Source organism: Xiphias gladius, chromosome 6 (assembly GCF_016859285.1).
Source record: "Xiphias gladius isolate SHS-SW01 ecotype Sanya breed wild chromosome 6, ASM1685928v1, whole genome shotgun sequence".
Taxonomy (NCBI): domain Eukaryota; kingdom Metazoa; phylum Chordata; class Actinopteri; order Istiophoriformes; family Xiphiidae; genus Xiphias; species Xiphias gladius.
The window spans coordinates 16872266-16899295 of NC_053405.1; the positions used below are offsets into that span (position 1 = coordinate 16872266).

The 27030-nt window shown below is 42.3% G+C and overlaps 1 protein-coding gene across 4 annotated transcripts; it reads left to right on the forward strand.

Moving 5' to 3' along the window:
* The first annotated feature begins 973 nt into the window (after nucleotides 1-973).
* abl2 (c-abl oncogene 2, non-receptor tyrosine kinase) lies at nucleotides 974-24954 on the forward strand. 4 transcript variants are annotated; one of them, XM_040128076.1, is made up of 11 exons: nucleotides 974-1719; nucleotides 14274-14438; nucleotides 17061-17356; nucleotides 17540-17812; nucleotides 18107-18191; nucleotides 18410-18587; nucleotides 18739-18923; nucleotides 19030-19182; nucleotides 19545-19634; nucleotides 20062-20244; nucleotides 22412-24954. In XM_040128076.1, the coding sequence occupies exons 1-11, from the start codon at nucleotides 1503-1505 to the stop codon at nucleotides 24235-24237; spliced, it is 3651 nt and encodes a 1216-aa protein (XP_039984010.1). In that variant the 5' UTR covers nucleotides 974-1502; the 3' UTR covers nucleotides 24238-24954. The 4 variants fall into 4 exon arrangements, with proteins under 4 accessions (XP_039984010.1, XP_039984011.1, XP_039984012.1 ...); XM_040128077.1 differs by having other exon boundaries at nucleotides 14277-14438; XM_040128078.1 differs by lacking the exon at nucleotides 974-1719 and adding an exon at nucleotides 13813-13988.
* Nucleotides 24955-27030: the final 2076 nt, after the last annotated feature.

Below are 27030 nucleotides of genomic sequence, written 5' to 3' on the forward strand. Positions count from 1 at the left end.
TCCTTTACAAAATTAGTATTAACAACCAACACAGGCACCAGCAACTTATTTTATTCATATGTACAGATCGTAGAAAAAATATTGGAATGCCCTGTGGTACTTGGTGCTACGTTAGATTTTTAGTTTTAATCTTGCTTTATGCCTTTGACATTTTGTTAACAAAAGGATAATAATTTATAGAGTGAAAGGAGCCAAGCTACAGAGATGCTGTTTACCTAGATGAGCTATTTATTTTTGTGAGTAGAGCTTACTGTGATATTTGTGTTCATTGTGATCAATTTGTTTTTCTGGCCTTGAATAGCCTATTGTGTCAGGTGACAATTTTATGAATCAGTACGTTGCTCTATTTTTGAATGGTAGAAAAATGTCTGATACATTCCTTAAAGACATATCAAAGTATGATAACAGTTAAGAATAAAAAAAAATGAAGTATGTTCCTTTTTCCTCTTCATCTTTTATGAATGTGTTGTATAGAGTAAGTACTGTATATAATGGTCAGTGTGCCAATTAAAAGGTATTGCATTGAATTGGCACAAACTGAGAATACATAAATACCTTTAAGCACTTCAGTAGCTGTATACAAGTTTATACAGTTTATTGACATCTGTAAAATCTCTATAAAATATACCAATCAGTAGGATTTCATCATTAGGGTATTTTTTGCAATTAGGAGTCCAGTCATTTAAACATGCATATGGCATCAGAGTGGGTAAAAAAAAAATTTTTTATAAAGGACTTTCATCCATTTCTGTAGTTTTATATCATGAAAATAATAACATACCCGTATGGGCCATATCATCCTAGTTATAGTTTTATAGTCAGACAATTTCAATCAAGCCTATTGAAGCCCATTATTTTATATCACCACATTGAATTTGCCTGAAAAAACATTATCTGATAGTGATGCCTTGAGCTTTTCTGCATTTCCCTCCAGGACTTTGGGATCATACAGCCCAAATGGGCCCCCCCGCCCGCTGGAACCGGTGCTCGGGGATTGTTGGGACCCGGTCAGTGTCGGTGCTGGAGAGGGGGAAGATCAGGGTGACAGGGGATCGCGGCGAACCCCCCGCCTTGTGCAACACATCTTCTGTTCTGCGGTAAAGATGGCGGCGTCAGAGGGGGCGCGCAGCGGCCGGACAACGGCAAGACGATTCTGAAAAGCTCCAGATTTGACCGAATCTCGCTCGTCGGTTACCGTTAATTTCTGCTCGTATACCCTCTGGGTCGCCGGAATAGAGACAATCGCTGTCACACGCCGGGGTTGCGATTTTATTGTTAAAGGTAGGGTGGGTGGGTTTCACTGATAGCTGCTAACGTTAGCTAACAGGCTAGCCAAACTAGCTAATACGGGCTAGTTAACGTTAGCTCAGCGAAGAAGAGCGGGGAGGGGATTGAGGAAGACTATTCGAGCCAGGCCGCTCCAGCTTGGGGGAATGTGAGCCAAAGGTGGGCAGGGGGGTTTGCTCGCTTCGTCCCAAACGTCCTTACACCGAACTACCGGGATGGGACAGCAGGTAGGCCGCGTCGGTGAGGGCGCATCGACCGGACTCCAGCCACCACAGCCCCACGCGTCCCAACCACACCAAGGGAAGGGGAACCGGGGGAGCGGCGCCGGGAGGAGACCCCGAGAACCCGGCAGTAGCACCGGGACACCACCGGGCAGGGCTGCTGCAGTCAACGTTCCCGATCCAGGGATCAATATATTCACGCAACATTCAGGTAACGACAGAAATACATTATCAACAAGGGTGTGGACGACGATGAAGGAGTCCGGTTTTACTTTGATATGTTTGCTGCTGATTAGCGACTGCTAGCTGTGTCCATGCTAGTTTGACAACGACGCGTTAGCGGAAATAGCCATGCCAACCAACATTAGCTTACCATGTCTCATCCATTTTACTGGTTGAGTGTTAATTTGTCCATTGTCTGTGTGTGCAGACATTAGGCAGTTTAATCAGAAAATGGATAACTCACTTGCTCATATTTGTCACTAGTTTATCAGTATGTTGCAGCGTATGTGTACTCTGTATGTGACCTAAAGATCCCAAAAGGAAAGACAGTGTTTTTGAAAAAGAGGAAGAGTTATCTGGGCTATCCCTAAAGGGTCACGGCTGCAGGTTAGCTAGTTAAGATTTCCTCCAAGGCCCGTCTGTGCGATACTTGGTGTGGTAAACAGTGATTCTTGCCTCCGGAGATTTAGCAGCATTTCCACTCCATTAAGTCACTATGGCAGCCACCACAGGCTCACATTACAATACCTGGTGGTTTTCACATGCTCACTTACATCCTCTGTCCGATCGTTTCTACTGTTACAATGCACTCAGCCAGCTGACTGCACAGTTTGATCCAGAGGGAAATCTATGTGAATTATTTAAGTCACCTTCTGTCATTATATGATTACACTCATGCAAAAAACAAAGTTTAAAGCTACTCTTCTGTGATTATAATTTAATATACTAACGGTTAGACTCTCACATGAGTGGTGAATTCACTAGGTGACTCATGTATTGCAGGAATGATGTAGGTTAGCGGTCTTATGAAAAAAATGACAGAGACACAACAGAGGTGGTGGTAGTTCACCCCAACATCAACCATATTCCTGCCTCAGAGCAAAAGCTATGCATTGATATAGTTATCTGCACCATGAGCCATGGAGAAACAGCCCAGTGGTAACTCCTCCATGTCCTAGATGGCCTGCCTCCTTCCTCCCAGCCTTCTCCCCCTTCGGCAGGGTCTCTCAGGGGCTGATCTGGGCCTTATAAACAATGAAGATGGCAGGATGTCTACTAGGTGGCATTTAAAATATCATCATCATTATAATGTATTTTATTCATACAAAGTTGTTTTTTTTTTTAATACTCAACCTGATTGTACTCTCTGAGTGTAAACTTGGTGTCATGTTTGATGTCTGTCTGCCTGCAGTTAGCTTTGTTTCTCACTCGTATATGTCCTCCAGTGGATGGTGACTTCACATGTGCTGCATAGATGTAAAACTACTGGGATAACTTGCCTACTTTCCGTTGATGTCCTAGACCAAACTTCCTCACGCCACTGCAGAGAGCAAGGACATGCAGAAGGTGCAGGCTTTTGGGAATGGAAAGCATTTTCAATTCCTGGCTGTCACATCTGAAAAGTAACCCTCCTCGGTTTGAAGTACATACACAGACAGACCGACCTACTAAGTGCAGCACCACTGTTTTCTGCGATGTCGGGGCTGGAGTGGCCTTTTTATAGCAGCCAGGATACAGTCACATAGCCACTCTGCAGAAAGACTTCTACTCTTCGAAGCACACAATAATAGAACAAAGACTCTTAAGTGAGGAAGCTTGGGACTGTGCACTCAGTCTTCCACTGACTATCAAAGTGCCTTTTTTTCTGGTAGTCTATTTATGTGATAATGATGCAGCATTATCTTACATGTCCTTGTGTGTGAAATTTGGACGTGTTCTTTTAAGGAGGTTGTTTTGATTGTCAGGAAGTAAGTGTTCATGAGGGCTAAAACAAAAAATACATATTTTTTATTTGTCAATCTGTTATTTTTCCATAAACTACTTCATACTTTTACTTTTTAAAATGTCAATAAATCACAAATGCTCACAAGAAATAAGCAAGCAGCTCCATGAATTTCTAATCATGCAACCAAGGTCATTTATGTGATAAACGACTAAATTGAATCAACCAATTTTTGATCAATTTTCGTTTGATTAATCTGTTCAGCTATAATGCTGACTGAGTTGATGAGATGGCTAAATTTGATTTCTGTTTATTTGACAATGACATCATGTGACCAGGTCTTGTCTAGGTAGTTAAGATAAAATGCAATCATCCCATTCAGGGAAGTAGAAGTGTCACAGCAGAAAAAGGAAGTCCAAGAACAGATTTGTAGTATAGTCGTAAGTCAGCCAGTGGGATGAGGTGTTTGGTTGACAGCAGATCTGATTTAATGTAACTATGTGTTTTCGTACCTATTACTGACTGTGTTTTCAGAGGCAGCATGATTTCAAAAATGTTCCTATTGAAGGCTATCAGTGATCAACATGTTGAAGTGCTTTACTTAATCCAGCTTCATAACCACTTTATAACAGACTAGCATATTTCAAAGACTAAATGATGAAAGGTGGGGATTAATTGAAAGGTGCCAGTCTATGAGGAATGCGTGTTTGTCTCTTGAACTCATGCCTGTGTGTTGTTGCCTAACTTTCCAGTGAGTGTCAGTGGGTATCGTATGTGCACATGCTTCCACTAGAGTTTCTGTCAGTACACCTAAACTACTGAGTCATTTTAGGGGGGGACAAATAAAGAGGCTGGAGGGCATTGGTGTAAATTGGCTCTTGTGTGGCCCAGTGGCCTCCAGCTTCCCTCTCCCTTTATGTCTCTGCAGTAGTAGTGAGCTTCTGTAGGTTCATGTTGTGGGCTGCCTTTTTCTTTCTCCACTTTAAACCAGGTGAGCCAGCTCCTATCCCCTGCTCAGGTGTGCAAGAGTTCTCCTCAGCTCATCGCTAATTAACCAGCCCTGTCTCGCAACAAGAACCCACCAGACAGACAGGCTAGCTAGAAAAGACTTAGCTAAACAAGGAGAGACAGGGTGCAGACTGCCTCTGTGCTGATTCAAGGGGAGCCATCCAGACAGCCACCTCTTTGCACATTGGTTGAAGTGCAGTATTGATGAATCAGTGGCTGCGACATATTGTGGGTTCCACCTTTTTAGCCCTGTCAGGAGTTCAGAGATTTCCATCTCTGCAGTGGGTTCATCTGATACAGACACTGCAGTGAGGAGAGTCCTTTGCTTCTGAACTGACACACAGGTGTGAATCTGCTGAGAAAATGGCCTCATTAATAGCCTTTTCATTGCAAGGTTGCAATGCGGTTTATCACTTTTCAGGATTTGTCACCTTAAAATGTCTTTCATTTTGCCTTTCTTAAATGAAACCTAAATGTTGCTTGTAAAAAAAAAAAAAAAAAAAAAAAAAAAAAATATCTGGGTGCGGTAGCCTGAGTGCTATACTGACAGTGTAAATAAGCAGTAACTGGACTTCTGAAGGTTCTTTTTATAAATTCAATAAAGCGATAGGCTTATCTATTTTTACTCTGAATGGATCAAAGAAATTGGGGCAGATGAGTGGATTGGAATTTTTTTTGGCAGCAGTACTGATAGTGAATATAGAGCCAGCTGTACCTTAAGTGCAGCACTATTAAAGCTGCCCAGAGGAGAAATGAGATGCCTGGATCCAGGATCCAAGGACCTAAGCTGATTTGCATCGCGGGTGAAATTAGATTAGAGACAAATCCACTTTTCTATGGTCTCTATGTGTTAAATCCCCAACAACCAGGATAAGTCACACAGCAGCTACTGTAATATCTGGGAAAAAATCAAGTTTCCGACATTTCAGTGGCTATGAGTGAGATTTTAAAAGGCTTTAAAAGGTAATAGCCTGGGATAATATTGATTTGTTCATTAAAAAGTAATTAGTCAGTCCTAGTGACTGCCATTAACCACTAGGAGGAGCCATGGCCACACCTCCTGAAACTGGGTGAAATGGGCTAGAAATTAGGGCGAAACTGATGGGTCTGACTGATTGTCTCAGAGGTGGCAATAAGTGAGATTAGATAGATGTGTTTGTAGAATCGTGGAGTGTTTTAACACAATCTAACAGGGTCTTACGCCTGAGGACTGCACATACCATTGTGCACTCTGTAAGGGTTGTTTGTTTAATCATTTATGTCTCTCTGTGCCTTCATCCTTATCCCAAGACTGCCCTGTACTACAACTGACTTCCAAGCCTTAGCCTTTACTATTAGTTGCAGTTGACCAGCTCTGCCTGCCTCCTCTCTGTTGTACCCTGGCTGTTGTGATGAGCCCTTAATCCTAAATCTACTTTAGAAGAGTTAAAGATGTTAAAAATCAGTAAAATGTCCATTTATTTCTGATGCTTCACAGCAGAATGTGCCCAAAAATACGTTAATGCACACAAAACAAAATTGAGAGATTTATCTAATTTGCATATAATCATATTTTAAGAAATTGAACAAATGATTCCTGGACGTTTTAAAAAGTTTAACATCCCAAGAGCTCAGCTGTCGATTTTTTTTTTTTTTTTTTTTTCTCCCTCCCCCAAAGTTTTTGTGTCACTGTGACTGTGTTCCTGTACCCAAACACTAAGTTGCAGCCTTGAGCCTTTGCATCTGCTACCAGTCAACTTTGTGTAGTTCCCAAAACCACAGTCCTAGTTTTTATTCTTTTGGCCCGAACTCTCTTGCAGCTTACATCATTAAAGAGTGAGTATTAATCTGAACAGTGAGAGATTTGCTGTGCAGATGGTGAAACCATCCCTTGGATCTGTCAGCTTAAAAACACCACATTTTTTTCAACTTTGCGGAGAGGTCTAGCCAAATTGTTGTAGTGGCTCCTGGTTAAATCGTAAAGAATTTTCACTCTTAAGCTATGATGGTGCAGCAGGGAAGAAATTACATATGGGGTAGGAAAAGGGGGGTAGTCCCTGTGCCAAGCCTGTTAAGCATTGAGTCGCTTCCAGGATCAGTTCTCTCTTGCTGGCATTATCACTGCTGCTTATCTTCTAGGTTGCAGGCTGGAGACTTGGCTGGAAATGCAAACACACACACTCACTGTAAATACTCACACATGCATACACATGCATGTACGCATTCACACACACACTCTTTCTTTCCGTCCTTGTCAGTGAAGTTGTAATGTTGTGCAGCTCTTTCTGAGGATTATCCAGCACGTCCTACTCCTTCAGTGTAATCACTCACCAGCTGACCAGTTGGTCAGAAACCCTTAATCTGGGCGCCCTTTGACACTGCTGTACTCACAATATCCCATGTGTTGTATGTGATTATTCTGAGAAGAGACAGAAGTTGTTGATTTAATGTCTTTTTTTTTTTTTTTTGAATAAGGATTGCCAGTTACATCTCAGCCTCCATTTATTCATTTCAAATAATTAATAACTCTGCCAACCTGTTACTCAACTGTCATGTTTTGTATTATCATTACACTGGGTAAATAACGCAGTTAATACAGTTTGAATCTGAGAGAATATGTGTAAGATGAGTAGAGGAACCATATACTGTAATTCCATGGTGTATAAATTAAAAATAGTTGCTCCACTGCACTGGTTTCGCAGCCAAAAGCATCTGACTAAGAACACAGTGGAAGTAAAATCCTCTGTTTGGGCTCCAGTCTGTTCTTTAAACTGAGTCATTTTAAAGAGGCTTAAACCTACACCCTAGCACAGCTTAACCACACCACAAACAGATTAGCTTTTCAGACATCAATATCCATGGGTTCTATTGTAAACCCTCGTTGGAAAGAAAAGAGAAAAGCAAGGAGGCGGCAACAAGGAGAGTGTCCTTTTCAGGGTATGGAGAGATTTACTACAGTGAAGACACCTCTTTACCTGTGGGGAGTTGGCCACATAAACACACACCTAAGCCAGACAGTTTACATCATCAACATATAGCACATTGCATGATGTATTTGACAAGAGCGGGCAGATCTGCAGTGAGGACAGTGCTCTGACCTCTACTGTAGTCATGTTAGCTTAATATTTCCATTCTGTGTACTTTTGTGTGAATTTATGGCCTCTGCTGGACAGAAAAACACACTTTCTTTTTGACTTGGGGATTGAGCAAGGCTGAAGTAGAAATACTTGTTAACAATCCAAAAGCATGTTTTTGCTTTTTCTTTCATTTTACATCACAAGTACTGAATGATATTTTTAAGCACAGACTCCCTGTACTCTTCACATAACAGGTCATAGAGCCTGAATGACTTTAGGGTAACTGTACTTTGTACGTATTGAAATATAATTAGTCTATTAAAGTATATAATTGGCCTTTACTTGTCAGGCAATATTTGCCCTGTGTGTGGATGAGGAGTTAGTTTCAAGTCATCATATGTCGCTCGTCCTCTCTGCTGTCACATAAAGGAGCACTTAGCTTTTTTTGCCAGCACACCTAGAGGGAAGCACTTAGAGCCCATTATTGACCCATAACAAGCCCTGAGAGGGGCAGGGTAGGGCAGGGAGAGCTGTGGGTTAGGGTTCCATTCTTCTCCATTCCACAATGATCCAATGGCCCCAAGGCCCAGACTGGTGTTTGTTCACTCCCTAATTGGCATATTTCCGTGTAGGGAGCAGACAAGATGGCTATATGGACAGAGATGAACAGAGAACATTCACAGGCTTTCCCGGCAGCAGCCTGCATGTGCGTGTGTAATTACTTACTCAGAGGGGTTTGCGACACCAGGATTTGTTAAAGGCGGGGGTCTGATTGAAGTACACATGTGAATCTGCCGGTGTGGACATGAGTGAACTGTGGGAACAAGACAAGTACACACGTGTATGTGGATAAGAAAGTGTGTGTGTGTGTATATATATATATATATATATATATATATACAATAGTTCCACTACTGATGAACTGACTGGGTGCTTAAGACTGATATCAGTAAGCAGAGTGCTATGTTTTCACACAATAAATTTCAAATACACACGAACACACACACACACACACACACACACACACACACACACACACACACACACACACACACACACACACACACACACACACACTTGGGTTGTGGCATTAATGAGGCTATTGTCCTTTGTCCAGTCCTCTTGAACAACAACTGACTCTCATTTCTCCTCCCCAGCCGTGGATTCACTATGGAACGCTTCTCAGACTGTAGATGGATTGCTTAGAAATCCAGTCAGTGACAGGTTAGAAACAAGCACATTAACATACCTACAGTTCAACTAATAGTTTTTTCCACTATAGATTAATTTTGATTGATAAATCCTTTAAACATTTACTCTATAAAATGTCTAAAATTAAAAATGCCTCTCACAAATAAGGACAACAAAATGATCCTTCTGCCAAAAAACTTTCAACATACATTTCGTGTGATGATTAGTGAAGATTTTTGAACAATTTTATCACTAATATACTGCTTTAAAAGCTTTAATAAAAGTATTGCATTGGGTGCTTGACTGACAGACATCTCACTCAGCCCACACTTAGCCTTTGTGGCAGACCTCTGCAGTATGTTGTAATTCTGTTTCAAGACCCATTACTTTACTTTTCTTCTTTTCCTTTCCTGTGTCCTGTACTTAGTAGCGTTGGTACTTTTTTTTTCCTAGTTATATCCTACATAGGGCTGCAGCTAATGATTATTTTCATTACAGATTTATATGCAGATTACTTTCTTGATTAATTATTTATTCTCAAAAACAATGAAAAATGTCCATCACAATATCCTAGAACATTAGGGGACATCTTCAAGGATCCACTTCACTTCAATTCATTCAAATTCCACTACTGTCTACTCTGTACATCTGTCAACTATTGGATGTGTTGTATTTGTGCCTGGGAAGAATGATCTCTTGTTTGTTGCTTTTCCTAATGTTTTTCCAGATCAAATTTTTTTTTTTTTTTTTGAGAGTTTCTTTAAAATTCTGAAGGGTTAAAGGGTGTCTTATACTGTAGAGATTTCAAAGCCATCTGACATGGAATGATTTGGGGCTATTTTAATAAAACTGACTTGACTTAAGTCGTTGCATTTCCCTAACTTACAAAATTTCTGGCAGTAACTGGCCACATCTTAAAATGTCCCCTCAAACGTCCTCTGTTGATATCACATGCAGTATTTCCCTTATTGTCTTTATGAGACAGTACATAGAGCTGTTAGAACATGATTTATCATTTTTCATTTTATCAGACTACAAATACATGCCAGTAGTGGATTACAATGTACAGTAGATCACTGTAAACCAGTCTCTCAGGCTCCAGCCCACCTGTTTTGTAGATATGTGACTCTCCCTTCTTCTTCACCTTTTGTGTCTGAGTCTGCCACAGGATCTCATCTGGTCTGTCCTGTCTGCTTATGTAATGTCTTGTGTACTTGGGTCTCATCCGTGGCATTGTCTCAGGTTTTTGTTAGGGCTTCCTGCAGGCAGCCAGCCGTCTATCTCCACACTACCACCACTATGTTCTCTGTTATTTCTGGATGTCATGTTGCAATGTTTTGTTCTCTAGCAGCTAAAAATACACCCTTACCTCGCTGGTCATGGGCTTCAGATATGATCTGTATTGTTTTTGATTAGGGTGTGTAAGTGATGTTATTGTGTTGTTTAATGCTTTGGCACAAGGTAATGGTTAGTGAAGTGAAAGCTTTATAGACACATGCGGACACAAACACTCATACAAACAGCTGCAGGGGAAGCAGCAGGGTTCAGGGACAGCCAAGGAGATAGTGTCACCATTGATGTGTGCCCATGTGATGTGGATACGTGTGTCTACATGTTATGTGTGCTTTGGGTCCAGGGTCACCTCTGTCCCAGCTGTCTTAGGGGGGCAGGCTTGGCGTGCCCCTCAGACTTGCAAATATCCTCTCAGCTCCTCTAAACACAAAGCCGCAGTTTCTTCACGCACATGTGCTATGCTTAACAGCACACACACACTGAGGCACCCGTACGGGCACACGACATACCCTGCGCAGGGCAACTGCTCCCTCAATCAAATGTTTCAGCACATGAGGTTTGAGCTAGGCCAAGCAGAACAGCATCTTGCTGTTGGTCTGATTTAAGAAAGTTTTAAAAGTGATTTAAGAAATATGATCAACCTAATTGAACTGGCTCATGATATAAAAACAATTTGATGTAATTAGGCTGCTTAATTTGTGCCTGGGAATACTTGACAACTCAGTGATTGACTTTCTTTTTGCATTTTGCTGTTTGTCTGTGATGATTGGATATGAGATTAGGCAAATCAAGACCTTTGACAAATGTGTACGGCATAATATCACGATTTCATTAAAAACATTCCTGAGAAGAGTGATGTGATATGTAGCTATGTAAGAGGAGCAGCTCTGACAGTTGGCTCAGCCTGGCTATGGCAGTTGCAGTCATGCACATTTACACACACACACACACACACACACACACACACACACACACACACACACACACACACACACACACCTAGAAGAAAAGTGGGGGTCAATAGAACCTCTCCTCCCCCTAGGGGAACAAGACCAGCCATCTGCTGTTGGCCACAGCGCTGGTCCAGGCCTCACACACTCTCTCACCACACATATACACACACATGTACACACGTCACATTCAGCTCAACTTTCTTCCATACCATACACCCTCCCCTACCCCCCAACCTCTGTATATACAGCCCCCCCCCCCCCTTTACCACACGCCTTTCTCGCTCCCTCTCTCTGCCATGTTTTGCTATCCCTTACAGTGCGTTAAACCAGAGCGAACATCAGTCATGGATGTCTGTGCTCTCCAGATGGACCTTGGAAATCTTGACTCCCCTAGGCCACATCAAAGCTAGTAGGGAGTTCCCAGCAGGAGTCTGCTAGTCACTACTGTAACTTCAGAAGTTTAGGTGGTTTGATTCAAGGACAGCGTGGGTAAATACTTTGTCTGGGGGGTCTCCGTCTCTCTCTGATTGCCTCTTATACAGCTTTTGTACTCCACAGTGAAGGAGATGGTTCAGAGAACTAGCTTGTGCTTCTTAGTCTTTACAAGGAGAATGTGCACTTACGCTTTTCAGTCTCCATCATTTGAGTCTAAATAGACACAGTCAAGATTTAAACCAATTGCTCGGAGCCAGCTCAGCAGATCGAGAAAACCACAGTGTTTCTTTGGATACTGGGACTGGTAGCTGATCAGACCAGAGCAGAAGATGTACTGGGAACTGTGGCTGAGCCAGGTCACAGCTAGTGCTGCGCTACAGTGCATGCTGGTCCAGAACAAAGGTGGGCAAACCTTGTGTGTAAATGTTGTCGCATAGTGGCAAAATGAGAAAGATATTTAGTTCAATTTAATGCTGCTTCATTGTGTAGATCAAAAAACTTGGAAAATCTCTCTGCTCTCATGCATGTGTGTGGCATGTGCCTGCCACATGGTGTAGACTAACAATGGAAAATGGTTAATTTCTTTATGAAGTTCTGCCAAAATTGCTAGATTAGAGCAATGCATACTGTTTTCACTCAATTCTTTGAATTTGCATGTACAAGCCTAAACTGGTCTAAGCAAAAATCAAGTATTTAACATGGTTTAACCACATAAAGCCATGTCAGTGTCTTAAAAACTTGGAATGAAAATCCTGCATTTTTCTCAGACTTACACAATATGGCCTAATGTTAAAAAAGTTGTCTGGCGTCTCACATTTATCAAGTTTGTGTTCTCAATTATAAGCCAAATGTGAAAGTAATGTAGTAACTTCTGAGCTGTGTGTGATTGTTCACCCATTAGCTGAACACAGATTTCAGTTTTCACAGTCAGCTCCCTTTTGATAGAGTTTGTGTCAATGGCAATAGTATTTTTTTTTTTTTTTAATTAAATTGCTCTTGTATTTGTTAGTTTGGTTGGCTTTCCTATTACTAGACCTAGGACATATATTAAAATTGTGATATGAGACTAAATATCTTGTAATATTGTCTTAGATTGAGTCTTTTTTTCAGTTCGTAAAGACTGCATTACAGTTGTGAAAGGGGGGAAAAATGCCCCTCTTCTATCTGACAGTTATATCTACATTACATATTTTTCATTTGATTCAATTCAGCATTTCATTTGATATAAAAAAAAAAAAAAAAAAAAGAGAAAAGAATACGTATGTACTTATATCTCTGTTAAACATGCAGAGTGCTCTTTTCCACCTTTACCAATACCTGACCATGATGGCAATAAATGTGTTGGGTCTTGTCTGAAAGTAACGAGCACTGCTTCAGGAGGAAGAATCGGTTATGAATCATCTAGTGTCTTCTTTAAACTTTTTCCTAAATGTTTAGGTGGTAGCCTGCTGTGATGGCAGATGTTTAAAACGGAAAGAAAAGCCTGTTGTCCTTATTGGTGTGTTATGTATGTGGTCCTTTTGTGTTACAATTTCAAATCATACCCATGTTTTTTGTTTTTTTTTGTTTTTGTTTTTTGTTAGTCTTAGACTTCAGCATGAACTATTTAGTTGCATTTTGAATAAAATAAAAATGAGCATATAGGATTCAAAACCACACACCAATACACAGAAATAAAGAATAGTCTGTGCTAATGTAGTTCACTGCAAAGCCACTTTTTTTTTGGGCTGTATGTATTCAAGTCATATAGCCACTTGTAAAAATAATACAGCCAGATAACCTCTGTTTATGGTCATCATTCCGGGGTTTGTATTGCTTTCCCTGTTGTTTTTTAATATGTTCACATGGACAAAATATAAACACCACTCTGTATAATACAATCCTATGAAATTATACCATAAACTACAACCTCCAAACAAACATAGAGTTAAATCAACAACCCTCTGGCATGGACTTAAAAAAACAAAATACTTTTTAAATGTAGTATTTATTGCAAGGCTGTTGTTTTGGAATACATTTTGAAGTTTGCAGGTATTCTGTTTGTCTAAAATAAATCAAGGAAAAAAAAACATTCTGTGTAATAGTTTTTCTGTTTTAAAGTTGCTTGTACTTAGGTACTTGTTCTCCATTCTCCGTCCCTTCATTTCACCACCCTCCTCCTCCCAATCGCTCAGCAGCTGTCCAGGCATGCACTGACTTTGGCAGCAGCTGTTGAGTGTAGTACATATTGGCTATGCATGTACTGGTTCATAATTGTGTGTCTGTGGGTGTGTGTTATGTAGCTATGGAAATCACTGCATCCTCTGTAGAGAGAGAATCTTTCCTATCCCAGGGGTGTTGTAGCTCCTCCCTCTTGCTCTCCGTATAATCACACATAAAAAAGCACTCCCACCTCAGATCTTACCTAGCTCGGGCTAGACACAGCAGGTCTGTGTGTGTGTATTCAGTGATAACAGTGCTCCTCCAGAGAGTTGATTGGTTAAAGTAATGCTTTTGAGGTGCCTGCAGGCAAGCAGCAGTTTTGAGGAAGAGTGGGCAGCTCTGAGCAGCCATCAACGCCACACAGGGTTCAAGCAAGGGACTCAGTCTGGACAGACAGGTAGACAACCTCCAAATGGACTCCTAGGATTATGTAGAATTTAATCTGTACCATTTGTTTAGAGGGCATCAGTCTTACCACTAGGCTGCCCTGCAACCCAAGTACTGTTTCTCTTAAGATAGAGTTGGTATAGGACAGCTTGTTGGTATCAGTTTGTGCTAAGGGGGTTATAAGTGACTATGATTCTTTATTTTCACCTTTGACCTGTGTGAATGATGTTGCTTGTTTACGATTCTCACAGTTTATCTTCTCTCTCCCTGACCCTTGCTCCTCCTTTCCCTCCAGAAGCTCTCCACCGGCCGTTCGGCCTGGACTCTGCGGCGCTGACGGAGGCGGTGCGCTGGAGCTCCAAGGAGAACCTACTGGGGGCGGCCGAAAGCGACCCTAACCTCTTTGTTGCACTTTATGACTTTGTTGCCAGCGGAGACAACACGCTCAGCATTACCAAAGGTAAACATTGACACGGGACAGTAATTTTTAAAAAAGACGACAATAGAATAACTGCATTGGCCACAAATCTTTATTAATTAGTGTGTCATTTACCTTTCAGCTGCACCACTGCAGCAAATTCAGGTTTCACAAAAAAGATTTTGTCATATCATGTGATGACACAAGACTTGAAAGACTTCAAGTACACTGTTTCCATGCATCATCACTGACGGTTGTTGCTTGGCAATGTCATGTTACTCCAGGAGAGGTTTTGTCCATATAATGGATTGTTCTCAACCACGCCTTTCCTAAGCAACACTGTTGACATCTTTAGTGACAAAAGAGAGTGATTTCCTTATGCGTAGCAAAGAGTCATCAGTAAAATTCTCAAGGCAAGGCCAGTGATTGACAGGTCAGAACAATAAAGAAATATTTTGTCATGACTAGTTAAGTGTAGTTATGCCAAAGGAATGTTTAGTGTCAATAGAGCCTACCTACTTGTAACTGTAATGACATCAGCAGGTATATAACCTCGAGCTATGACTTTCTATGTCCTCCACCCATCCACCCACCCAAACACACACACCACATCCCTCTTTTAAGCTATAATTTAATTCTTTTACAACACTTGTGAGCCAAATTCTTTATTATCCACTAGGTACAGAGGTTAAAAAATAATATTAAAGCTTGTAACAAGGGAATATTATCTGAGACCTGTGCAGACAGCATGACTAAAATGCCTGTGATGCTTATACTACGTCTTTATCTTTTTACTATTTTCTTAATCTTTATTCCCCTTTCTGTCACATACACTCTTTCTTCAAATCTTCTCTCTCAACCAGCAGCAGTTAACCGGTCAACACGCTCTCCCCTGAGTAATGAGCTTAAAATATCCTTACAACATTATCCAGAGACAGCCAGGCTTGTGTCCCCAACCGATCTAAAGCATTAAACGTGGCAGAGTGTGTTAATTATCCATCGTTTTAAGGCTTCCACGGCAGCTGCCTGGGATGGAAATGATGTTTAGACCCTGACTCATGGAGTGAATCTGAGATTCCTGCCCACATGCAAGCACATGTGCACTCCCAGGCTCCACTACACTTTTCCTATCTGCCCCACTGTGTCACGTGGAAACACCCCAGCATGCCTCTAATGCTGCATTAATATGGAATTTGTTCAACTGTAATAATAACAGGTGGATGAGCACAGCGGTCTGAGGCTGATCACAGAGAGGGACTTAGAAGTCCCGCGTCTGGGGCTAATTATTGTCTCCTCTCCGTGCCAGGCCAAACCAGGCTAGGCCAGACCAGAGCCCAGCTTCAGGCACACATAGCTCCCAGTGTGAGAGAGGGAGGCTGTCAGTGTTTCCACTCCCACAAAACTTACAGACACAGTAGACAGACACAGAGGAGACTGGTGGATTGGTGGGCTGGATGTGGATAACCATCTCTGTTTAATGTAGCTCTGTGGATTGCTGGCATAGTGTGTTTGGTTCTAAAAGCTCGACCTGCAGCGCTGGTTAGTGGTTACATGTTGGCGGGCCATGGTTGTCTTACTGACTGGACTTAGCTCTGCTAGTTAAATGTTTTCTCTATTGTATTGGACTGCTTAATATGAGTCTATTACACAATCCTTTTTACCTGCTATTTCTCACAGTTTAATGTATGATGCAACTGATTCATGATAGCCTATGGCCCCAAAGCCCTGTGGTGAAAAAGCGTAGCCCTCTCATTCATTTCAACGAGGTCAGTCTGGCATCGCAGCGAGGGCGTCAACGCAGGGGGCTCCGTTTGTCTGGCAAAAAAAATTTAACTAGGCTCAACTTTGCAGCAACGCAGCGTCATCTGGCTAAGTGCTGCATTGGCCAATCAAATACATTAGAGGTGGATCACTGTAATGTGAATAGCATATTTGTACTGTTTATTTCTGCATCCTTTGAGATGTAGACAGGAAGATGTGTGGTAGAACTACAGAGATCCCTCCACTGGAGGTCCCTCCGAACATCTGTCCCCTATCTTTCCCTTCCTGTAATCCTCCATCCGACTTGCAGGCCCTGATCACTCCTCCATTCGCTGTTGTTTGTAGTATTGATGGATCCCTCCCTTCTCCAGTCCTCCTACACATCAGCCTCTCCACTCCCTCATGTCTCCTGCAGTGACGTCAGAGACAGACAGACAGGGGCAACAGACCCAGTCACTACATGTCTGGTTTTGCCGAGCCTTCTATGACAGACCCTGTCATTGTTTCATAGCTTTTGATGTAGTTTCAGGAAGAGGCAAGTTGTATCCATGACTCCTCTTACTTCTATGAGACTCGATATTGAGGCATTATGACCAGCAAGGTGATCTAATGAGAGAGTTTTGTTCTATGTTGTGTCTCTGTAAGGAATTTGAAAAGAAATCAAATACATGAAATCCTGTAATCAGAATTAGCATTTAATTTCCGTATTTAGCTTTTAAGCATTTGTCTTTTGGTTTGTGAGTTTATTTAAGTACTTATTAGCTGTCTGCTCTCTATCTAAGGGGGATTTGGCAGGAGGCATGCTGGGATCAAAGCTGTGACCATATGAACAAGTTTTTGTAACTACCAGGCCACTCTGCCACCATTTGATCTAATATTACAAGTTTCCCCTTCTGTGACCAGGTGAGAAGCTGCGTGTGCTGGGCTACAACCAGAATGGAGAGTGGAGTGAAGTGCGCTCTAAGAATGGCCAGGGTTGGGTGCCCTCCAACTACATCACGCCCGTCAACAGTCTGGAGAAGCATAGCTGGTACCACGGGCCCGTGTCTCGCAGCGCTGCAGAGTACCTTCTCTCCTCCCTCATCAATGGGAGTTTTCTGGTCCGGGAAAGCGAGAGCAGCCCTGGACAGCTGTCCATATCTCTGCGCTATGAGGGGAGAGTCTACCACTACCGGATCAACACAGCCTCTGATGGAAAGGTAGACACATGAACAGTTGAAGATTACTAGCAATTTGATGGTGTTTGAGTTGTTGAAATTAGTAAAGTTTTGTTCTGTGAAGCTGCGTGATTATTGCTATTTTGTTGTTTAGTTGCAGCTGATGTTTGGACTTCACCAGAGTTTATCTTCTTGATTTTCTTCTGTCTATGCCCCCCCCTCCAGGTGTATGTGACCTCTGAGAGCCGTTTTGCCACCCTGGCCGAGCTGGTCCACCACCACTCCACCGTAGCCGATGGCCTGGTCACCACTCTACACTACCCAGCACCCAAATGTAACAAGCCCACAGTGTATGGTGTGTCACCCATCCATGACAAGTGGGAGATGGAGCGCACGGACATCACCATGAAGCACAAGCTGGGAGGAGGCCAGTATGGGGAGGTGTACGTGGGAGTGTGGAAAAAGTACAACCTCACGGTGGCTGTCAAAACGCTCAAGGTTAGTAAGCCTTTTTAATATCATCATTTGATTTCTCTGAACTTTACTGTCGAAAATTGAATCGTAAAATATCCTGTTTTTGATTGATCGATGGATTGATTTGTAGCTGTAAATGATGGGACATGGGCAAAACAAAGGTTATAGATCACCACCTGCAGGTGGATTTCGGTATTACATATGATTATCGCTATGAAGACTGTATGTTACATTTATCCAACTGTTACTATATGTCTTTCTTGGTAAAATGCCCTCTTTCTTTCCTTTTTGTATTTCTTTCCATTTCTACAATAACAGGAAGATACCATGGAAGTTGAAGAATTTCTGAAAGAGGCAGCAGTTATGAAGGAGGTGAAACACCCAAACCTCGTCCAGCTACTAGGTCAGTATTTATATGAATATCACTGATTGTATATTATTGTTGAACTTATTTTTTTCAATTTATGTATGAATTATAAGTTTTTGTGCCTTTTCAAAACCTAATTTTACTCATATTTCCTACAATTGTTATATCAAGACATTCTTGCCTCCTGAAATTGCACTATTGCTGGCTTTGGCAGACACATTCACATTTGTTGTTGGCATCTGTGTTCTACATAGGTGTGTGTACACTGGAGCCTCCGTTTTATATTGTAACTGAGTACATGCCACACGGCAACCTACTGGACTACTTGAGAGAGTGTGACAAAGAGGAGGTGAACGCTGTGGTGCTGCTCTACATGGCCACACAGATCTCTTCTGCCATGGAATACTTGGAAAAGAAGAACTTCATACACAGGTAAGAGGATAGTCTAAGTATGTCAGTGTGTGTACATGCACACTTCTCCTTGCATTTGTTCACATATGTGAAAGACCAACTTCTCTTTTTCTCTCTCTCTGTCTCATTCTTCCTCTAAATCTCCCTCTCTCCTCCTTGCCTCTCCCCTCAGGGATCTTGCAGCGAGGAACTGCCTGGTCGGGGAGAATCATGTTGTGAAAGTTGCAGACTTTGGCCTGAGCCGGCTAATGACTGGTGACACCTACACAGCCCACGCTGGGGCCAAATTCCCCATTAAATGGACCGCACCTGAGAGCCTTGCATACAACACCTTCTCCATCAAGTCTGACGTCTGGGGTGAGCAATGCACGTGCATACAGTCATGCAAAGTGTTGATATTTTTCTCTTGTACCTCATTTCCATTGTCCTAATGTTTGATCCTCTGAAACTTTCTTCCTTACAGCATTTGGGGTGCTGCTGTGGGAAATTGCCACATATGGCATGTCTCCATACCCTGGCATCGATCTGTCTCAGGTCTATGACCTCCTGGAGAAAGGATACCGTATGGAACAGCCTGAGGGATGTCCACCCAAAGTCTATGAACTCATGAGGGCATGTGAGTAGTAGCTGTCTGGCCTACTTCTCACTTATTTACCAAGTGCTCGCACTGCACTGGGGAGACATGAATAGATGTTGACAGTTGGGTTTGTCCATTCATCTTCCTTACATTTCTGTCAGTCCCTTATCATGTCACACTTCACTGCATCCCCTTCCATTCTGGATGAAAGCTCGCAATCCTGATTTTAGACAAAAGAGACAAAATACGTTCTGTATACTCTTATTTCTTTCACAAGATCTGGCAAGGAAATGTTGGATTTGCAGCTGGATTACTTTAAAACCCATTTTAAGTCACATGTAGTTGTCAAACACAGCACTTCCTTTTAGTAATATGCCTTTTTGTCTATGTCTGTCTATCAGGCTGGCAGTGGAGCCCATTAGACAGGCCTTCATTTGCAGAGATCCACCAAGCCTTTGAAACAATGTTCCATGACTCCAGCATCTCTGAAGGTACAGTAACATGTAGCTTATTCTCAGTTGTCACAGAGTTTAACTGTTGGCCTTTTGTGACGCTCAAAAGCTGCTCTCATGGAGCGTTTAAGGCAGCTGGCCGAACATGCAAACTGGATCTCATTCAGACTACTGACTTTTATTTACACTTTTTAAGGCAAGTCAGCAGCTTGTGTTTATTGACATAAAACGGAAAAGTTTAGTCAAGAATACACAAAAGTTAAGAAGGAAGAAGCAAGTGTAAAGCTAGAAGGAGGAGAGAGAGTTTAACCTGCAGAAATAATAAGAGAGTTTCACGTACAAAGTTCCAATGATAGCTAACACTTATTTTGGTTTGTTTGTTTAGCAAATGTTCAGTACATAACCTATGTTGGATTAGGGTAGTGGCTGCCTCTCAACCGAGTATTTTCTGCTTTGTATGTTACAGAGGTAGCAGAGGAGCTCTGTAAGACGGCTTCCTCTGGTCACTGTGGACCATTGCACTCTTTCAGTCATGACATGCCCCTGTTGCCTTCCAAATCTCGCACACTCCACAAGCACACAGAAAACAAGGAAAACATCGAGGGCGGATTGGACGGGCGCACTGACCACAGCACGCACGGCCACTCAGGTACAGCCAGGCATCCCTACCTTACTACCAACCAGTCAGGTGAACCACATTATGATTCTGTAGGTATGCCAGGGGACACCCATTCAGAGGGTCAACTGCAGCGTCGCCATGCCCGCCGTCAGAGGAGAAGAGCAGTCATTTTCCTTAACAACTGACTGTCAGTTGACCAGTGCTGTCTCACAGCTGTTCTGCAAGCACAGCCTGCCAGAGTCGCTTCATTGGCCCAGAATTACAACACTGTATCTGCACTTAAGAATTTTAGTGAAAAAAAATTGTTTGATTTCTAAGGTTCAAGGTTCTTGTTATTCATCCATTAAACTATAGTGCTCATGTCCATGTCATTCAACACCAAACAATATACTACTGAGGGATAATGGAGAGAAAATACCATAATAAATACTACTGCTCTTAAATACTATGAGACTGCTACATTCAATATAACAAAACCCTTGTCCTCCATTATCCCCAAAGAACATATCAGACAGCTGATCATATTAGGCTGAATCAACATCGGTCATTCTAGCCAACCTCTCGACTCTCCTAGATACTTTATTGATCCTGTCTAGATTCGTTTTACTGACAGGATGAACTAATTTCATGCAATACATATAAAAACTCCCCCCCAACATTTTAGCATTAAGTGATTTCAGCTTCCAGGTTTCAGTTTATCAGATGCGTGATCCATGTGGTCAATCCAAGTCAACCTCAAACACTCCCAAGTATAATGAGTCTTCTCTATGTTCAGCTGAACCATTGTTCCTTGTCTCTGACACATATATATGTGAAAAATGTTATCTGTGATTTGAGTTAACATAAGGAATCCGGACCTTGTATTACCCTAATATTAAATTTCCATTTTATTGTCTGCTGTTTGTCTTTTCTCGTTTAAGTTATTACATATTTATTTATTTTAATGTTGAAAATAAAATTTTGTTCATTTGTGTGTTTTGGGGGCTCTTGGGATTTGTGTGTTTATGTAAAGAAGACAGTCCCCTTTTTTCTTTTTTCTTTTTTTTTTTTCGTGGTTTTTTTTTTTTTGTTCTTTTCCACTGTGACCATTTAGTTCATCTTGTATGTTTTTGTCCAAAAACACATGTATTCACCAATCAAAGGAACAGGAGCATTCATGAAGTCATAAATCCAGTAAAAGTGATACATGCAGAACATTTTACAAAGGCATAATGCATAAAGCACAAGAGTTGTCACAAAGCAAGAAAAAAAAAACTACACTACCTATATTTTAAATTTCAAGTATAATTGGGTGGCTGTGGCTCAGGAGGTAGAGCGGGCTGTATACTAATCACAGGGTTGGAGATTTAATCCACAGCTCTTGCTGTTATTCAAATTGCGCCCAATGGTCAGACAAGGACCCTGCGTGTGCATGTGCATGTGTGTGTGAGGGAGAGAGAGAGAGAATGAGAAGCAAATCTTAAAGCTCTTTGGATAAAAGTGCTATATAAATGAAACCATTACCACAATGCATTATAAATATTTTTTGTTTGTATACATTTATATTCAAATGTACGTTAATGATGAAGACTCTGTAAGAGATATTGGAAGTGTAATACCAGCTTGTATGCTAATATGTGTGCCCTTATTCACTTCACACATCTTTTGTAGATATAATTGACTGGTTTATCGGTTTTCTCTTTCGTCATCCTCAATTCCGTTCTCTATTTATTTAAGGGGTAGCAGGCTTTTGAAAATCTATTTTCACTGAGCAAACTTATACAAGAGCCTTCCTAGTATCAGGGGTGGGGCAGTTTCTGTTTGGCTCGTGTTATCAAGTCCCAGAGGTGTATTCATCATCTCATCTTTTACAAGACCAACTTCTAAATCATTGAATAAGCGTGTCCACGTGCGTGACTAGTATGGCCTCGAAACTTTCCATCCCCTTCCCTGAAATGCCTTTTCCTCACTCATGAGTCCCCATGGAGGAAAGCTTTTGGAGAGAAAGGGAACAGTCCGTCTTATTACAACAAAACGCAGCAGTCGGACATTAATGTACGGGCAATGGAGCTAAAAGAATTCAGAACAATATCCGTCATTACCGGTTTTTTGCAAGATATTAAGCATCCTTTGAACAAGGATGGATTTGTTCCTGTTGAGTTCAACGCATCTTTGTTTTATTGTTTTAATCTATTCTTCTCTTCTCTTGTCTTTCCAGGCTGGGCTTCTTTGCTGGGAGGCGATGGCCGATCAGGCAGCTCCCCAGCTCTGCCCAGAAAACAGCAGCCACGAGATAAATCTCCCAGCAGCCTTTTAGAGGATGCACAGGATATGGGCACATTTACACGAGACCGCAAAACTGGCTTCTTTAGCTCCTTCATAAAGAAGAAATCTTCCTCTTCCTCTTCATCTTCCTCCCAACTCCAACAGAACCTTCCGACACCACCCAAGAGGAGCAGTTCTTTCCGGGAGATGGAGACACAGCCTCACAAGAAATATGAACCCACTGCTGATTTCAGCGCTCCTCCTCCTTTGCCCCAGTCGGACAGTTTAGGGGGCTTCTCTGCCTCTCCTTCCCACTCCCACGGGGAACCCACCCAGACTCAGTCGCGCTGCTGTGGGGCTGCTTTCGGACAGAAACCCTCGGGTGGAGGCCTTGGTTCACAGGTAACGAGCGGCAGCAGTTGGGGCGGGTTGGCTGGATTTTTTACCCCTAGACTCATCAAAAAGACCCTGGGGCTACGGACAGGAAAGACAGCCTCTTCAGAGGAGGGTGGAAGTATAGTTGGAGGGCCTAAACCCTTCCCTAGGTCCAATTCTACCTCCTCTATGTCAGCTGGGCTGCCAGACCTGGAGCGCATGGCTCTAACTTTACCCAGGAACCGCAGTGCTAAACCCCCCCTCGAAAGGACTGCCTCCACAACCTCCCAGCCAGAGAATGGGGCTGCACGGCCCTCAGAAACTCTGCTGAGAAGGATGGATGAAGGGACCGCACAGATCAGGGAAAGGCCCAAAGCCAAGCTACTACCCCGGGGCGCTGCCGTAGGGGTGAGGGCACCAGGAGTTGGGGGGGAGGTGGGGGAATCGGACAGTCTCTCCCGGGTCAGGGAGGGTAGAGAGGAGAGTGGGGGAGGACTGGACAGGCAGCAGAGTTGGTCATCTCCCTCTAAGACTTCTAGTTCAAGTGCTTCCTCAGCTGCAGCAGGTGCACCAACTCACAACCACAAAGTTCCAGTCCTGATCTCCCCCACGCTGAAGCACAGCCCAGCTGACGTGCACTTAGTCGGGCTAGACTCTCAGGGGAACCGCTTCAAACTGCTGTCTGAGCACCAAGCAGACCGGGACAGACCGCGACTCGTAAAACCCAAGTGTGCTCCTCCTCCACCTCCCACTCTGCGCAGCCTGCAACACTCCTACAGCGGTGACGGAGAGGAACAGGTAGGAGGCTCACCTGTGGAAGTGAACGGAGACACGTTAAAAGGTCACAGGTCAGGGCGAACGTCAGGAGGAGCGATGACGGGCAGACCGTCAGTGCCACCACCACAAGTGCCTCCTGCAACTTCCTCTTCCTTTTCCTCCTCCTGTTCTGCCACCATCAACACGACTCCCACCAAAATGGCCAACGGAGCCACCACCACTGCCTCATCCTCACACACAGCACCATCTGCCGGTTCCAAAGTGGCACTGCGGCGAACCAGGCAGCAGGCAGAGAGGGTACCCCTGGAGCGGGTCAGCCGCGAGGCCCTGCTGGAGTGCGCTGAGTGCCTGAGCAGCGCCCTCCACGCCAGCTCCGAAAGCCCCTCCAGCAGCCAGGTGCTGGATGCTGGCCACCAGCTGCTAGACTACTGCTCAGGTTATGTTGACTGCATCCCTCAGATGAGGAACAAATTTGCCTTCCGTGAGGCAGTGGGGAAGCTGGAGCTCAGCCTGCAGGAATTGAGGGCCTCGTCTTCAGGAGGAGGACTGAGCAGTGTGGGGCCAAACACTGTACTGGACAACCTGCACAGCTGTATTAAAGAGATTAGTGACGTAGTACAGAGGTAGCCACTGTGACGACACCAACCGTCACCCCTAACTACCCGACAGATCGCTTATATTCCCTTTTTTTTATGTTTCTGGTTCTATTGACACTTTTTTGGGGGACGAAATGAGATGAATCTCTAAAGTACCTCAGAGAAATCTCTACAAAATGTAATCTTTTTATTGTTTACAAACAACTGTCTCATAAAATGCCAGTGTGGACACTAATTTTGCTCTGACCTGTACATATTGAGAAAAGTTTATACCAAACTAAATGTGGTTTAAGTCTAACCATGATACGTTTCGCCCCGAGTCTCCACCTGGCTGGGATGATAACGGCCTCTGTTAAATGAATGTCGAGTGTATCAGCTGTGTGTAGCCAGCCCGAGAGAAAAGGTGAAGCTCCCTCTGCTTATCTGTCAGCCTGTTAAATTACTGAGCGAGAATGATGGTAGTTGTGCCCAGCCTTACTGAGAATACTAGACAACTGACTTGAGCTCAAGCAGTGTTTCACAAATATGTGAATCATGAGTGTTTTTTGCTCAGTGTCTGGGAAATTTAGTGACCATAAGCCATTTTTTTAAAGCCATTTGGGGTCTCAATTTGACACTTTTATTTTGTGTGCAGATGTTTTTTCTCATTTTGACTTTACTTCATAGATTGCAACTGACAGTCAGTATCTTTCAGTAGTTCGACATTTGTGATAAAAGAATAAATCTCCCCAAAAATGTTTTTGGTTTTTTTTTTTTTTTTTTTTTTTTTTTGGTATTTGATTAAAGTTTTGTTTTTGAGAATAATCTTTAGATAATAATCAGCTGTGGTGACAGTGACATTCCCACAAGGTGAGACCATTGAGAGCTATTGAAGGGATCACTTACAGCAATGAAACTTGTGTTCATTTGACAAGCGTGTAAATAAGCTCAAATGAAACATTAAGTTTACGTTTCAGTAATACCAAATACGGGCCTATCAAATCTGAAAGGAAACAGATTTATACAAATCTCTTTTGTTTATTCCTCACTATACCGAAGCATAAATGAATGAATGTGGGGTGTCTTATCATATGCACAGCATTTGTCTTCGCTTCAGTGACGTGACTGATGTCCACACCTTAACACAGTGCCACATAAATGGGGAAAATCCCCAGCCGCCCCTAAAGCATTTCAATATTTATGTCCAGTGATCCTTGCACACTACATTTTTTCCTTGTATGATGGAGCGTAAAAGAGTGGAGTGAGGAGAGGGAGAGCACAGGGTAGCACATGAGCAGGTGAACTGGGACAGTGTTTCTATAAGTGTCCTTCTGGGTATGGACAGTGCTGGATTCCCTGTAGCCTTTTCGTGGCCTCAGTGCCTCAAATTCTTCGATGTAAGAACACTATGAAAATGCAGAGACCTACCTTACACTAATCACACAGTACTGATCTCTCAACAAACTGCAGTATGTCTTCAGCACATGAGCGATTTGTACATTATTTGGTTCAAAGAAAAATGCTTTTTAGAATGTCTATGTATGAACTTGAATTTTAAATTATTCTTTTTTCATTTTTCATTTTTTTTTAATTAAAAGCACAGACCTATTTTGAGAAAAGAGTTATGTAAATATTGATTTATTTCATATCCAGGAAACAAAAGATTTATGTGTGGTCACAGCATAAAGAGCGATGTTTTTGACTGTAGAGATGTATTGCAAGACTGAGGCCAATCCACCCATATCTGAATATCTGCTTTATGAATGTATTATTCTTCAGTTCTGAACCCGGTCCAATGTTCATCTGCATGAGTCTTCAATCTCTTTTTCTTTGTTTATTTATTTATTTTTTTACATTTTATTGGCCCATAGTTCTAATCTTGGTCACACTAAATAATAAAGTCCAGAAACAGCTGCTCTGTTTTTTTGAGCACAAACAAAACTGTACAGCGCACACAAAACTCACAGATATTTTTATTTTCTTTGTTTGCTTTGGCTCACATCTTAATTTACACTGGATAAGGCCTGGATAAAACACATTGGTTCACCGACACGTTGCATCCGAATATTACAAAACCTAATCTGTAAACACTGCAGGTCCATAACACTTTCAAAGTGTCTGTTAATGACGCTTGATGGATTACCAACTAAAACTTGCCGTCAACTTGTCTTGTGGTGCATTTCATGTCATCATTTCACATTACTGTGTGTCAGGAAAATGTTCCAATTTCTTGCCAAACAGGAAGCTTTGAGACATACTGATGGTCAATTTCTACTCACTGTGCATTTCAGATAACATGGCTGGAAAAATGCCATCATTGTTGCTTTCTTGATTCTTGGTGCCTTTTTGTGAACAAATAATTCATGTATAGTCACACTGTCACCGCAAGAAATCACACTATGGCCATGTTTAAGGCCATCATAAAAAAAAAAAAAAAAAAAAAAAATCATGTTATCATTTCTTTGCCATGACATTGTGATAATTTATCACTACATTATGCAATTCTGTCATTTGGAGGTTAACAGTCAGATGCAAACTTGAAACCTAAAGGTGCACTTTGTCTCTTTAGACTTTGTATTTGGATACTCATTTACTTAGGTCATTTATTAGTGGCCATAACACTGTTGGTGCAGCCACACCTGTTTAGAGCCTGCTGCACTAAATCCAAGCTGTTCTGTTGTCTCATAACCACATCAAAAGTTTCTTCTGAATCATTTTTCCTTAAAACTGCCTACTACCGGTCTGGCCTGTTTGCCTGTTAAGTTTCAATTGATTTTTAGTGCATCTCTGTGGAACAGGTTTCCCAAAAAAACCTTATCAAAGAGGGAAAGAAAAAAATGTGAAC

Bases quoted from the DNA above. Each gene is read 5' to 3' on its own strand.
- abl2 (XM_040128076.1), top strand. From the start codon at position 1,503: ATGGGACAGCAGGTAGGCCGCGTCGGTGAGGGCGCATCGACCGGACTC. The intron at 17,813-18,106 runs GTTAGTAAGCCT...CTACAATAACAG, and splicing joins TGGCTGTCAAAACGCTCAAG to GAAGATACCATGGAAGTTGA. The intron at 18,588-18,738 runs GTAAGAGGATAG...CTCTCCCCTCAG, and splicing joins AAGAAGAACTTCATACACAG to GGATCTTGCAGCGAGGAACT.